General features: G+C 51.5%; 6 protein-coding genes and 1 non-coding gene across 8 annotated transcripts; 4 read left to right on the forward strand and 3 right to left on the reverse strand.

The window, feature by feature from the left end:
• Positions 1 to 26: 26 nt before the first annotated feature.
• Positions 27 to 1811, forward strand: NCU00572 (thaumatin family protein). The gene is made up of 2 exons (XM_959640.3): positions 27 to 827; positions 908 to 1811. Exons 1-2 carry the CDS (start codon positions 150 to 152, stop codon positions 1712 to 1714), a joined length of 1485 nt encoding a protein of 494 aa, XP_964733.1. The 5' UTR covers positions 27 to 149; the 3' UTR covers positions 1715 to 1811.
• Positions 1812 to 2086: 275 nt separating this feature from the next.
• Positions 2087 to 3665, reverse strand: NCU00571 (hypothetical protein). Its single transcript, XM_959639.3, has 2 exons — positions 3178 to 3665; positions 2087 to 3030 (listed from the first exon to the last, which is right to left on the reverse strand). Exons 1-2 carry the CDS (start codon positions 3202 to 3204, stop codon positions 2431 to 2433), a joined length of 627 nt encoding a protein of 208 aa, XP_964732.1. The 5' UTR covers positions 3205 to 3665; the 3' UTR covers positions 2087 to 2430.
• Positions 3666 to 3945: 280 nt separating this feature from the next.
• Positions 3946 to 4816, forward strand: NCU00570 (DNA-directed RNA polymerase III polypeptide). Its single transcript, XM_959638.2, has 3 exons — positions 3946 to 4197; positions 4254 to 4540; positions 4597 to 4816. The coding sequence occupies exons 1-3, from the start codon at positions 4185 to 4187 to the stop codon at positions 4633 to 4635; spliced, it is 339 nt and encodes a 112-aa protein (XP_964731.2). The 5' UTR covers positions 3946 to 4184; the 3' UTR covers positions 4636 to 4816.
• NCU00569 (SOH1 family protein) lies at positions 4535 to 5552 on the reverse strand. Its single transcript, XM_959637.3, has 2 exons — positions 5179 to 5552; positions 4535 to 5124 (listed from the first exon to the last, which is right to left on the reverse strand). Exons 1-2 carry the CDS (start codon positions 5293 to 5295, stop codon positions 4837 to 4839), a joined length of 405 nt encoding a protein of 134 aa, XP_964730.3. The 5' UTR covers positions 5296 to 5552; the 3' UTR covers positions 4535 to 4836.
• A 97-nt stretch (positions 5553 to 5649) lies between these two features.
• NCU00568 (hypothetical protein) lies at positions 5650 to 7827 on the forward strand. Its single transcript, XM_959636.2, has 2 exons — positions 5650 to 6836; positions 6898 to 7827. The coding sequence occupies exons 1-2, from the start codon at positions 5914 to 5916 to the stop codon at positions 7667 to 7669; spliced, it is 1695 nt and encodes a 564-aa protein (XP_964729.1). The 5' UTR covers positions 5650 to 5913; the 3' UTR covers positions 7670 to 7827.
• Positions 7828 to 8775: 948 nt separating this feature from the next.
• Positions 8776 to 8877, forward strand: NCU15605. Its single transcript, XR_897791.1, has one exon. It is a non-coding gene; the product is annotated as a 5S ribosomal RNA (ribosomal RNA).
• A 1564-nt stretch (positions 8878 to 10441) lies between these two features.
• On the reverse strand, positions 10442 to 14219 carry arg-6 (arginine-6). Of its 2 annotated transcripts, XM_011394480.1 has the most exons (3): positions 14107 to 14219; positions 10968 to 13719; positions 10442 to 10911 (listed from the first exon to the last, which is right to left on the reverse strand). In XM_011394480.1, the coding sequence occupies exons 2-3, from the start codon at positions 13525 to 13527 to the stop codon at positions 10856 to 10858; spliced, it is 2616 nt and encodes an 871-aa protein (XP_011392782.1). In that variant the 5' UTR covers positions 13528 to 13719; positions 14107 to 14219; the 3' UTR covers positions 10442 to 10855. The 2 variants fall into 2 exon arrangements, with proteins under 2 accessions (XP_011392782.1, XP_011392783.1); XM_011394481.1 differs by lacking the exon at positions 14107 to 14219 and having other exon boundaries at positions 10968 to 14037.
• Between the last annotated feature and the right edge of the window lie 290 nt (positions 14220 to 14509).

The raw sequence follows: 14509 nt of genomic DNA on the forward strand, positions 1-14509 counted from the left end.
GAAATTTTGGGTATTCCTTTTGCCATATCATCAAAGGCGCCTTACTAGAAAATACTCACAGAGACAGAGAGCATCATCATCCTGCCCGCTTTACCTTTGCTTGCCACACCATCTTCTCTTGGTGACCGCTCGAGAAGACGGACACCACCATGGTCACCGAAAAGTCACCTATCATCATAGCGCCTGGTCAGAAGGGTATCCGAAAACCAACACCAGATATCGAAGGTCACTCGCCCGCCACCTACAAACAACCTCGCGGGGGCAGTCTCGGATGCTTTATGAGAGGTGCTCTGGGCTTCCTACTTATCCTCCATGAACAGACCACCGGCGTGGCAGCGCAGAGCTTCGACCCAACTCGTCTACCTACAACGTTGGTCTCAAAAGCTCCCGTTGTGAGTCCCACTTGGAAATCTCCTCCTGCTGTTACTCCTACTTCGAAGCCGCCTCCCGCTGTCGGCCCAACATCGATCGCTTCCTCTGTCCCTATACCCCGTAGCTCTAGTATAACGGGCACTTCGAATCCGACCTCGACCCCGCCAAACCCGACCCCTATACCTCTCGTCATCACCAACAGCTGCCCTGATACGATATGGCCCGGAATTGGTACGCAGAACGGCATCGGACCTGAAGTTGGCGGCTTCGAGCTTGCCCCTGGCGAGACGAAGCCACTGTTTGTCAGTCCTGACTGGCAAGGCAGAGTATGGGGACGGACCAACTGCTCGTTCAACGCCGACGGAACGGGGCCGAGCAACCTAAATGGCGTGAATGGAAATGGAGCAGCTTGCATGACTGGAGACTGCTTTGGCAGGCTTAACTGCGAGTTTACGGTAAGTTTTTTAACTTTTGCCCACTACGCTTACCCATGTCAGTCACTCAGTGTTTACTCACACAATCTGCAACACACCAGGGCCAAGTGCCAGTAACCCTCGCCGAATTCAATTTGCTCGGCGGGATAAACTCCGACCAGACCTTCTACGATATCTCCCTCGTAGACGGCTACAACCTGCCCCTCGGCATCATCTACATCCCCGCCGCCAACACAACCTGGATCCCCCCGAATCTGACCAACTGCGTCTGCATCGCCTCAGCCGGCTTCCTCGACCCGCCCTCTAGATCAGGGCTCTATTACACTAACAAAACCTTCCCCATTCCCTGGGAATCGGACCAAACCAACCCCTCGGTCGGCGGCTGGTGTCCCTGGGACCTGCAAGAATACCCGCCCTCAAAGCCAGGCGACGGCATTTACCCTTACCCGGACGACTCGATCCAGCGCCCCGTCTTCGACCCGTGCCTGTCGGCCTGCGCGGCGACGGGGAATCCCGAGGACTGCTGCACGGGCAAGTACGACGATCCGAGCGTTTGTACCCCGAGTTTGTACAGCGAGAACGCGAAGACGGTGTGTCCGGATGCGTACAGCTATGCATTTGATGACCAGACCAGCACATTCATTATTCCCAATGGAGGTGGGTGGGAGGTGGTGTTTTGTCCGAGAGGCAGAAGCACGAATATTCTGAGGATCTTTGGGGAGGAGTTGCGAACGATAGCCAGTGGTGGGGGGCTAACAAGAGAGATTTTGGAGAGGGTTCGGAATCGGACATATATCGAAAGTGCAAACTCGAAGGGCTTGGGTGGCGCGGGGATGGTACAGCGGCCTGGCGCTGGGGTTTTCGGTGTCGTGGCTTTGATGTGGATGTGGATGGTGTTCTGGTGCTGATGGTTTTCTTTACCTTTTGGGCTGGGTTTTGCAGGTTGGAGATCCTTTTATTGACTAGATACTATACCCCTATGTTCTTCGTGAGCTCGCGTTCAACCAGACTCTTTTTCTTTTTTCCTTTTTTTTTTCCTTTTCTTTTGGGCTTTGGTTATTCTTCTCGTACCTATCGAGTTTTTGTACAACATGCTGGATGAATAACAGTTTCGTGAGGATGTGAACTAGAGGTTGATAGACGTTGTTTTGTACCAGCTACCTAGTCTTATACCCTCAAACACTCTCTATTTAACCAATATTTGCCTCTCCTGAGGTGGCTTTTTGGTGAAAGTCAACAATACGTGAAATGTAACGAGGCCATTTCTGTGGTCCATGGAGTCAAGTAAGACTAGGTATGTTTTATTTTGATTAACTATTGATATGAAAACTCAAGTTTCTCTAACGGTGTTAATAACACTTGCTCCGCTCTAGACTTTAGTTATATCGCTCGCTTTACATGCTGCAACAAGCACAAACCATAAATCTAATCGCAGTGCAGCTAGTTATCCATGCTAGCTTATAACGACAGGCCGTAAGACATAGCCTAGACACCAGAGGCGCTGTTCGGTCCACGCTTCCACAGAGCTGTTACCTTGAATGGATGTTGTGGTGTCTCTTCGGGTATCTAGACTGATGGCTCTCTAGAAGTCTCACCAAGTCCCCTGTTAAACCTGTGAGTCCCTTCACTTCCTGGCCGCCCTCCTCCTCTCCCACTCCGCTCTTTCCTCATCATCACTCCCACTAAACTCAGCATCCTCATCCTCCTCCTCTACATCCAAAACAGCCTGTTGGCCCTGCTGTGGCTTGACATCCTCCGCACTCACAAAATCGCCCGCGTTGAGCAGAGCGTACTCGTGCTTCTGTATCAGCTCCCTCAGCCCCTTGTTCCGCGGATCCACCAACTGCAACGCCGTCAAGCCGCCTTTGTTTTTCACGCGCGGGTTCGACCCGGCCTCCAGCATCATGTCCACCAGCTCGTTGCCGAACTCGCGCTGCGCTTCCGGCTCGCTGTTGATCCATCGGACTGCGCTGTGCAGCGGGGTGTCGCCCTCGAGTCGGTTGACGGGATCGCATTCAAAGCCTGGTTGGTCGAGGAGCATGTCGATTATCTCGTAGTTGCCACGGAGCGCGGCTTCGTGGTAGAGGTGGTTGCCCATCACGGTGGTCGTGTTGTTCAAGAGGGAGGAGATTTCTTCGTCGGATTTGTCGGCGAGAATTTCCGAGAGGAGGTCAGTGTTGTTACGCCGGCAAGCTTCAATGAGCTGCTCGGAGATGGAGGCACCCTGTATTTTGGGGGGTGAAAGAAGGAAGGGTTAGCTGGGGTTGTCTGTAGTATAGCTGTTTGCGCGAGAGGGCGTAGGGCGGGTGAAACGGGGGATAGAAGAGAGAGGGTGTTAGTTGGGGGTAGAGGACGCTTGTGTGGTACGAACCTCGTGTTCTTCGTCCTTTCCGGCCATGGTTACTGGTAGGTCACTTGTGGTTGTCTCGGAAACGGCGGGTGATGTTTCTTGGTTGTAGGAAGAAGCACAAGTAGCGAAAACGACGGTGAAAGCGAAGAGGGATGACGGCGAGAGTTGTCCAAAGTAGAGAGGTAAGATTGGCCTGGAATTGCTAATTACGAGCGGGAATCGTGGAAATGGGTCGGCGGGGGAGAGTGGATGTACGGTATGGAAGTGGCCAGGCTGTCGAATCAGGTAATCGGTCGATTCCTATAAAAGGATCGGGATCGCGTAACGCTCAATGAGGGATCTTCGGGGTAATAAGAGGGCGGCGAACGACTGTTTGTAGGGTACAGTGTACTGTATTCTATGAGATATCTCCAGTCGTGGTGGTGGTGGTGGTTGTATGAAGGACGGGATGGAAGCATTCCGTACCTCTACCTAACGGGCTGGTTAGGAGGTGGCAGTGGCAGTGTCGTCTTCCCTTGGTGTTACAGAATGGTCGGCTCCTTGCGGGGCCCGATCAGGACGCTGGCATTCAGATGGCATGCGCTGAGGCCCAGCTGCATGTCAGTGAGTAGGTACGTACCTACCTTAGCACAGGCACAACAGAAAGGGCCGTTGGGTCCAGGCACCGCTGACCAAGTGTGGGACAGTTGATGATGCAGATCTGACCAATGAAAATTCAAGCGCTACATTTAAGGTTTATAGAATTAACGGACCGCATCGAGCTATAACACTTTTTTTCAGGCCATCGCCCCTACACTGACTATTTACACTCTAACAACTTATATCACTACCTTAAAGCCCAGCAAGTGGTAGACATAAACACCGGTCTTGGCCAGCTGTTTTCACAAAAGGTACCAGCTTACGGCGACGCCTCTTCTCATCAGGATCGTCAACAAGACTTTTGGCAACCGCTCGACTCATCTCACTTGCTATTCATAACGGACGATAACACACAACAAACAAATCCAGTCCCTTCATCAATAGCAAACATGCCTATCGTCTGTAAGTCCAAGTCCACCCACAAAGGCTAGGACACCGGAACTAAACGCCCACCACAGTTTGCCCATTCTGCGCCAACCTCCTCATCCTCTCCCGAGCGGACACGGGTGGCAACAGGCTCGAGTGCAGAACCTGTCCTTACGAACACCCCATCGACAAGCCCATCTACTCCCGCAAGAACTTCCCGCGCAAGGAGAAGGAAGACGTGTTTGGTGGTCCAGGCGCTTGGGACAATGCACAAAAAGGCAAGGTCCAGTGTGACAGCGGAACTTGCAATGGCAACGAGGCAGCCTTCTTCCAGGTTCAAATTCGTAGTGCTGATGAACCGATGACGACGTTCTACAAGGTAAGAAGGGGATTGCAGACTGATGGGATAAAGTAAGAAGCTAACATGTCTCGTAGTGTATGACTTGCGGGCACAGGTGGAGAGACAACAACTAGAGGAAGAAGACATGTTCAGCACAGGTCTGGTCGGATCATCAATACATGGTATTGGGGGCATTGCTTGGCGTTGGGTTTTTCTTTTGTTTTTGTGTAGTTGCATGTGAGGTATTCTTCATCAGAATCAACTTGTGCGGTACTGGCCTGCCAGAGGCTACTTCCCACTCGTTTCCATCCCTGGCATCATTCTACCCGTGCAACTTATGCCGTGCTTGGAAAACTCTCTCGATGCCAGTCGATTCCGGCCTTCATGCCCTCTAGCCTGAGACGCTCGACCAGGTCTGGGCTGATGATGTCCTGCCTGAACTTTTCCTGCTGCAGCAACTCCAGGTTCTTCAAGGTAGGCCCAGGGTAGGTGATATACTTGAGGTAAGGTGGGCGGCTCCAGTACTGGAGATAGTCGAGGTAGGCGATGAAAGCAGGATTGCTGAGTAGCTTCCTGGACGCAAGATGGTTCAGGTACAGCGGGTTGCCAAGTGCTTGAACAAACTGAGTGTTCTGTTAATACCACGCACGCTGGATGATAATGTGTATGAAGCCTACCTCCAGTTCGAGTTCGAACCGTGTATATCCTCCATACTTGGGCTCGTCTGCCCCTGATCCCGGAGGCGCAGGTGGCTCCCTTGCTGAACTGTTTACTGACATGGGATCGGATGCCATGACGTAAAAAATGAGTGTTTGTTACAGTGTTCCAATCTGTGAATGAGCTGGATACCTAGGAACGTGTCTAGATGTTTGCGCCTCTTTGTCAAGTGAATGCGATGGGCAGTACAAGTAGACGTGAGCAGTGGCTGCTCTTAAATGGTCGTTTGTGTTGGACGAAAGCCTCAACGGCCCGTGAGTGCCCGGAAGGAAGGCGAGACTGTTTTGTTCCACCAACAATTCCTCGAGGGCGGCCCGGATGTGGCAAATTAGTGGGGCAAGCAAGCGGAGATGGCTCTGTCCCTGCAGAAAAATCAGCGTGTAACCGCTATAAATACTCAGATCAGCCCTGTAACTTGCTTCTGCAGTGACAGTCAACCCGACAACAACCTGGAACCTAATTGTGGAACCCAAGGCCGCTTCCGTTGTTCCCTTCCAGGGCAGGTTGGACACGCAGCTTTATCTCAACACCAACCCAACATCCCACGTTGACGGCATTATCCACGTTGACGGAATTATCTCATCTTTCTCACTGCTACAAAAAGCATTCGATACTCGGTGTTCATATCTCATTCATAACGACAGATTACGGCAAATAGAAACGCATGAGTATCGCGAGTTGACTAGGATATCACCATGGCTTCTCCTGAAGCTTCGGCCGTCAACGCGACAGGTACTATCCTTCCATCTCCGGTTCCAGATGCCACACCATACACTTTTCATTGGGAGATGCTCCTTAGGCCAGAAGTTCTTTGGTTTGATGCTCAGGTTATCTTCGGCGCCTTGGCTGTAATATGGCTTGGTGCTCATGGCTCCCTCCGCCGACCTCCCTCCGCTGCCCCACCAGAGTCCGAAGACAAGGACGAGAAGAAGAAGAAGTCAAAGGAAGACGAGCAGTTCACGGAAGGACTGACTGCCTCTGATGCCATCATGTTTCCCATTCTGGCCGGCGCAGTTCTCATTGGGCTCTACTATCTGCTAGAGTGGCTTAAGGATCCCAACCTGTTGAACAAGATACTGCGAGGTTACATGTCTTTCGCTGGCATTGCCGGCCTCGGCAAGCTGTCCGGGGACGCCTTAGAGATTCTCACCAGCTTGATTTTCCCAAGTGTATGGTCAGATCGCAGCAACAGACTCTACTACGTCGATCCGAAACGCCGCTCTCAGGTACTAGTTGACCCAACGACGAACCAGGCCATGATCACCGACAAGAAGTCGCCTTTCCCCGGTGTGTTTTCCATGGTTCGCCTGCCTCCTGGAATCAACAGACTTGCCTGGGAGATTCGGCACCTCTTTACGGAGAAGTGGACAGTCCGCCTTGCTGCCCATGGCGTCGGCTCTTTCAAGTCGCAGATCAAGTTCAACCATCTACTTGGATTCTTGGTCTCAATCGCGATAACTACTGCATATCACCTTGTTCAGTGGCATGTCCTTTCCAACATTCTTGGGGCTGCCATGTGCTACGCTGCTTTTGGCATGCTCTCGCCCACGTCTTTCGGTATAGGTACCGCTGTTCTTTGGGGTCTCTTCTTCTATGACATCGTCATGGTGTTTTACACGTATGTTTCCACCCATCTTTCAGCCAGGACAGCTATCCAGTTACTAATCCATTTTCTACAGTCCGTTCATGATCACCGTTGCTAAAAAGGTTGACGCCCCAATCAAGCTGGTATTCAAGAGTTCGTCCGGCTTCAGCATGCTGGGACTCGGAGACATTGTTGTTCCTGGCTTGGTCATGGCACTCGCCCTTCGCTTCGACTTGTACATGTTTTACAAGAGACAAATCCAATATCAGCCAGTTGATGCGTCTTCCAAGCAGGCCTCATCTACGGATCAAGCAGCTAGTTCTACGAACGAAATGCAGTTCCGACGAACCAAAGCACCATTCGTGGAATCAGAAGGTCAATGGGGCAACCGCTTCTGGACCACCAAGCTGGGCAACCTGATGCCAAACCCAGCATGTGGCGCGGTCGGAGCTGCAACTGCTTTTCCCAAGCCCTACTTTTACGCTTCGGTAGCAGGTTATGCCTTGGGCATGGTTTTCACCTTGACGATGCTCCAGGTGTTCAACCACGGACAGCCCGCGCTGTTGTACCTGGTCCCTTGCGTTACCGGGTCCGTCTGGCTGACCGGTCTGATTCGCAGGGAACTCAAGGATGTGTGGGGCTATACCGAGGACGGGAGTTTGGACACAAAGGACGTCGTTGTTACGTTGGACGCCGATGGAGATGAGGTCAGGAAGCCAGCGAGAGACAAGGATAATAAAGAGGCGAAGGATGGTGATAAGGGTCAGAAGGAGGCAGAGAAGGAGGAAGAGGAGACATCCCAGGAGTACGATGTCGTGCTATTCTCTATCAAGGCTCCCAGGCCCAAGCCTCCAAAGACGGATTAGTCATTTAAGGTAGCCAGGTCTTTGAATCGGGCATGATGCTATTGGGATAGAGAGCGTATGGAGTTTGGGTTCGAAGAATACATAGAAGGTAGAAGTGCATGCCACTCAGCGTCATCATAATATATCCGGGAAAAAAGAAAAAGACACAATGACCCTGCCACACTTGGACACTCGCCGGGCGTTCATGCTGCGTCTCAAAACTGGACTCACTGAAACATATACATTGACAAAAACAAGAAGAAAAAGAAGAAAAAAAAAAAAAAAAAAAAAAAAGACCATGTCACCATTTGAACCCCGCGACCTCTGTCTTCTTTTCCCATCTGCTCCCTCAGCTTCGATGAGGATATGAAATTATACCCTAAAAAGAAAGCCCAACAACCGCGCACTTAAGCAGCACACATTTGTTAACCGGCTCAACGCTGTCCCTGCCATCTATTCTCTGTACTTGTCATTAACTTTCAAGTGGACGCGGCCTGACGATGTGGAGCCTTTTTGAGTTACTTGAATGTACATCATTGTTCCCGAACCAACAGGTGAGTGAGTATTTTGGGGCCAGGGAGGTTTGAGTTTTTACAACGGTAGACCGTTGCGCTAGCTGACCCAGCGGTGGCGGCAATCGTAGTTGCTGATTACCTAAGGAGCTTATATGTTCGTTTGTTAGAGGATCAACTTGGGAAGGAGCGGGAGGTTCATAAGTAGGTACTTCTAAGTACGGGGGCCTGATGGGACGGGATGGAATGTTAATGTTTGCTGTAGTGGTTATCCTTACTGTCAGTCAGTGTTGCACCTATAGGAAAAGATCCTTTTGGATGGGTATTTTAAGAATTCTCCATGTGAGAGACGGGAATTGATGATAGTGGTATATTTGTAAACTGTAACGGCGTTGTGTCCATAAGCTAAATGACTGTCCGTACCTACCGATTCCTTATGTACAACTCCAAAGGATATCATACTTGCTGTCTGCTGTTTATCCCCCTCTGACCTGATCAACACCAGACACCATCCTACCAGATCTTGTATCTCTCTACATAAGGAACGAACGGAGTTCAAACACCCACTCTCCAGCAACAGCAACAACAGCATTTACACATACGACCATAGGCACTTGGAGAACTCGGGATCCCGTCTGATCTCCCATTGATAAGCCAGTGACCGCCAGACTAGTAGTCGGATCGGTGACGACCGGCGAATAACCTGGTGTTGTATGTCTTTGTCTTTTTTTGTTCCTTCTCTTTTTGGTCCTCTACCTTTGACTCCTTCTCTTGGAGGAAAGTGGGATGTGCGTCGAAGGAATGAGAAATGGGTACTAGCCATGGAACAAAAACAGCTGGATGTCTTTCTGTGGATCAAGTTCAAAAACATGTTCTCGCCAGCTGCATTAAGTGTCTATTCTGACGAACTGTGAATGAGAATCCGTTGTGCCCCACACAAAGACTATAACGCCGTCACCTCTCAGGCCCTCCCACATTTCCTTCCTAGATCACATGGGGGCGATGATGGTAGTGTTTACAGATGAATTATAAGATCAAATTTACCCTCCCTTAAGAGATCAAAGAACAGGTAGCTGGGTAGGCGTCAGAGGACACTGTTACCTAGGTACGTAGTGCTTTAAAAGGCAAATAGAACGGTATGCAGTACGTATGAAAACGTAGTATATTTGGAGAGATCTTGATGAGTGATGTATTAAAGTTCTTACTTCACTCTGGGGTTCCCCCTTCCTTATATATATTTTAGGCCAATCATTAGTCCAGTGACAAGCCGTTGATACCATTACAATTACCATTTTCCGCTCGTTTTAATGGTACTTTTGTTTGGTCAAATATGTCAGACGTGGAGGCTGGAAGCCGGATCCGAAATATGTAGTCTTTTTCTCAGCTTCTTTCTTCAGTACTACCCCATATAATTGTCATACAAACGAAACCGTTTGACGGCTGGAGACGTCTGGTTTTTTCCTTGCAAGATTGTACATATGACTTCGTACGACTGGTGTTTGAGATCAGAACTCGATCACAAAGGTCGAGAATACCGCTGAGGGTATTGTAAGAAGGAAAGTGTGTGTGTCGCTTGAATGTGGGAATTGATGATTCGAAATAAGAGACCAGAGCAAGAAGCGTACGCCTGGTCAATGACCAAATAAAGTGTATACGAGCCTTGTCTGATCTACAGAGCCCACATACCAATGGAGTGGATGGTTTTCCCATATACTTTATGTGGTAATGGTCAGCATGTGCGAACGCCTCTTATCGTAGCTCTCTTTTGGACCCCGGAATCCATCATGTTGAAGCGTAGAAAGATTTTGGAAAGAAACCCCATCTAGAACGCCACGATTCCATTCGAGGTACTGTCCAGACTGGGACTATTGAATACTTCACTGTCGTCATTCGAGCGTCGTGCATTTGGTCAGAAGCGAACCGATAGCGTTGTTCTGTCGATAGTCTATCCCGGAAAACTGAACGCCGAGCCATCAGGAGGATAGTGGCCTCATTCGGTCGTTAAAATTGTAGAACTAGTACGAGAGCTGAAGGAAGAAAGAGGCTGTGTGATGTGTGCGATTACTTCGGGCTCGGGGGCTCCGTATGGTCCGTTTGGAGTCCACTGCATGGTAGACCTCGGAGGCCGCTGATAGTATCTATATCGAGATGGATTGACCGGTCCAGCGATACCTGGGAGATGACTAAAAGGAAGGAGGCCAGCGGATCAAAATAGACCGAGGCAAAGCTTATAATTGGTTACCTACCTTAGAACAATGTCGTTCAGATAACCGTCCAGTCTTTGCGGTTGGAGAGAGCATCAGGCATCGAGTGACTCGTCAAGGAAATAGATGCTGACTAGCTTCCCATCCCAGGGATGATATATCAACTTCGCTTTTTCGTTTTCCAGCAGCTTAATATATACAATGATGCCAGGCCAGCCATACCTTTCATCATAAGCCGGGGGGAAATAACAACAATGTGGGCGCAAAAACAAGCAAAGGAATCAAATCCAGTTTTCAACATGCCCAGCTAAACTCCGTATGAACCGCAATATACCAAGGTGAAAGACAAAAACTGTATGTAAGGAGAACGTTGACCAAGCATGACCCAAAAATTCGCTGGATTGTAAAAACCTTTCGGTGGAAAATGTGCGACAAGTGTTACGCACGGCAGACAACTTTGGATCTCATCAGATCCAACAACGTTTACTCATTTACATGGTGGGAATACCCTCGTACTCAGCGTAGCCAAGGGCAAGGTTCATGTTCTCTGTTAATGTGGTTAGCAGAGGCACTCTGCGAGACTGGAGAGTATAGAAAACTTACGCAGGCACTGGGTAGCGGCACCCTTGAGGAGGTTGTCAATGGTAGCGCAGATGACGACGCGGCGGCCGGACTTGTCAACCTCGAAACCACCAATTTCAACACCGTGCTTACCACCAATGTTCTTAACGGAAGGAGCCTCGCCAACAACCTTGACGAGCTTCTCGCCGGCATAGCGGTCCTGGTACAGCTGACGGATGTCGCGGGAAGTCATGCTCTTGTTGAGGGGAATGGAGATGGTGTGGTGGATACCGCGGAACCAGACAGCGACATGGGGCATGAAGGCAATCTCGGCACCGAGCTGGGAGCTAACCTCACGCTCGTGGATGTGGCCAGTCAAGCTGTAGGGGATGATGTTGTTGGTGAGATTCTCGACATCGTTCTTGGGAGAAGGCTTGGTGCCAGCACCAGAGTAGCCAGAGACACCGAAGACGTGGGGCATACCACCGAGGTGAGGAACCAAGGGAGAAATACCGAGCTGGGCGGCAGTAGCGTAGCAGCCGGGGTTGGCAATCTGAGTAGCCTGGATGATGTTGCTGCGCTGGACAAGCTCAGGGAGACCGTAGGTCCACTTGTTGTCAAAGCGGTAATCAGCAGAAAGATCGATAATAACGCTCTTGTGGCCGGAAGCCTTGCGACCCTCCCAGACGGCCTCAACGAAGGGCTTGCAGACACCGTTGGGCAGAGCCATAACCCAGCAGTCAATCTCGCCACGCTTCTCCATATCACGGACATCCTCAGGGCTGAGGTTCTCATAGATAACCTCCTGCTTGTTGTAGCCTTCGAGTTTCTTGCCAGCAAGCTCACGAGAGGAGACATGGTGAAGCTCCATGTTGGGATGAGAGTCGATGAGGCGGATCAGCTCCTGGCCCGTGTAACCACGAGCACCGATGAGGGCAACGCGAGCGGGACGGTCCATAGAGGCATTTTGCTTGCCGACAGGGGGGTTGGGGTTGGTCTGGGTTAGGTAGCCCCTGCGGTTAGAGATGCTGAACTTGGGAAGGGCAGGGCGGCGAGCAAGAGTGGAGTAGCCGCGAACCTGCTGGGCAGCGGGCTTGCTGGCAGCCTGACGAAGACGAGACTCGAGGTTGGAGTTACCAAGCATGGCGCGGCCGTTCTCGGTGAAATCCTTCATGAGCTTGACAATCTCATCGCCGTTCTCAATGCCATACCAGAACATGACATCACCCTGGCGGGTGATGCTACCGTCGGCCTTGTCAAAGAACCAGCCGAGGTTCTCGTCATCCTCCTTCACAGTCCAGACGAGGGAGGGGTGCTCCTTCTTGAGGGCAGTGAAGATGTTGTCAGCAATGTTGGTCAACCAGCCAGACTTGGTAATAGTAAGAGTGGCAAGGGTGGCCTGACGACCCTCGCTGGCGGGAAGGACGATGGCGAGGGCGTTCATGGAGCTGTCGAAGTAGGCCTTGAAGGGGTTCTCCTTGAGGAAGTCGAGGTACTTTTCAACGGTCTCCTTGGCATCGGGGCCCTCACGGTCGCGGATCAGGACAGATTTGAGAGCCTCGAGGTCCTTGAACTCAGAAAGGCTGGTGGAGGCCTGGAGCTTGCTGCCACGGCGGATAAGGGTACCGGCGCCGGAGTCGGTGAAAAGCTCCTTCTGAAGTTCCTCAGGATGGATGATGGCGACGCTGGTGGTACGGGGAAGAGTGTCGAGGAGCTCCTTGATCTCCTTGATCTTGAGACGGGTGCCATACTTGACCCAGGCCTGGGACATGAGGTGCTCGTACTCCTCGTCGAGGTTGATGGCGGAGATCTTCTGTCCGCCAGCATCGAAGAGACCACCCTTCTCGGAAAGGTAGACAACCTTGAGGGGCTCAAGTGCACGGGCGAGCTCAGCAGCGGCGACATCAGCGTTGACATTAAGAATCTGGCCGTCATCGGTCTCAGCCATAGAGGTGAGGATAGGGAGATAACCGTTGCTAATGGCAGTCTCGATAGCCTGCTTGTTAACGCCGGTGACCTTGCCGACAAGACCCCACTTCTCCTTGTTCAGGTAGTCGGCGCGAAACATGCCAGTGGTAAGGGGCTGGGCATGGACACCCATCTCCTCGAGCTTGTTGACGAGCTTGAGGTTCTCCTGGAGGAAGAGGTCGCGGGCAACACGGAGGGTCTTGGCATCGGTCACACGGATACCCTCCTCGAACTGGGGCTCAACACCAGCATCCTCGAGGAGCCTGTTGAGCTGGGGACCAGCGCCATGGACAATGACGGGGTAGAGACCGACAGTGTAGAGGAACTTGAGAGCGGCGCAAAGCTCGTCGAGATAGTCGGTCAAGATAGCGCCGCCGACCTTGATAACGGCGAAACGCTGGGAGGAGACCGAGGTGAAGAGAGAGAGGTACTGCTGGACCTCGCGCTTTGACCCGACCGAGGACAGGGTCTGGACGATCATGCCCCGGGTAGTAAGATCGGTCGAGCGAGCGGCCGTGGTAGAGATCTGACGGCGAGCGGCGGCAGCGCGGGGGAGAGCACGAGCGCTCTTAGGAACCCGGCGAACAACGCGACGGGCTCCGGCCCGGAGGGCAACAGCGCAAGCGGAGTACATGTTGAAAGATTTGGTATTTGTTTCGGCGGCTCGTTAACTCGAGGAGACTATCGAAGCGATCGGGCAACCGGTGATGCGCTCGGCGGAGGATATGAGGATGGGCTGGCGACTGGTATGGCGTTGTACCGAGGAGTGACTAATAGGCTGCCCTGGCTGCTCTAGATCGTAACTAGAAAGAATGTGGAGAGAAAACTTTAAAAAAAGACTCAGTTGTCTGGTTAACTGGCGCGCAAATCACCAACCATTGACAGGCAAGGAACTAAAGAAAACAACGGAGAGGAGAGGAGAGGACCCTAAGCTGACTCCCAAATCCCTTGCCAAAGATCAATGGGTTTGGTATGAATATTTGTCTTCGGGAAGAAGGAGCCGGCGTTCGGGGGGGTTCAATGTTTTTAATTTTGCAAGACTTGGTTGCAGTCGGCCCAATGCCCCATGCAGGCCTGGCGAGTGAGGGGGGCTGCCCTGGCACTCTGGCCAAGTCCAGTCCCGTCAAGTGTGGAGGAGGGGCAACTAAGAAGAAAAAAAATTGCAACCACAACCGAAACCGCTCATGGGGAGGGGTTGGTGAGGGGTACGTACCTGTAGATCGAGATGTTGATGGCAAGGTACAGACAAAATCACCACATCAACTGGTCGATGATCATGTGTTGAAGAGAAGAACATAAAGGCAAACGGCGCCGATGACAACCCCGGCGACCCCCTGGTTTTTATCTTTACAAACTAGGCAGGCTGACCGCCGTTGACCTGACTTATCAGATGTAAAGACGGCCTTCATTTGTTTACCCCATTCCCCCCCATCTCACTCTCCTCCACATATTGGTCGCCGAAACCGCAGTGTCTCCAGCATCACAAAACCGATGTTGGGCCGCCAAGAGATGTCCAAGAGACATCGTGTACAAGTGACACAGTCACGAGCATCACTTAAACTGTTGACAGGAGCAAGATATGACTCCTTTGCATGAAGCTTTACGCGATATGATCA

This window comes from Neurospora crassa, linkage group I (genome assembly GCF_000182925.2).
Source record: "Neurospora crassa OR74A linkage group I, whole genome shotgun sequence".
NCBI classification, from domain to species: Eukaryota; Fungi; Ascomycota; class Sordariomycetes; order Sordariales; family Sordariaceae; genus Neurospora; species Neurospora crassa.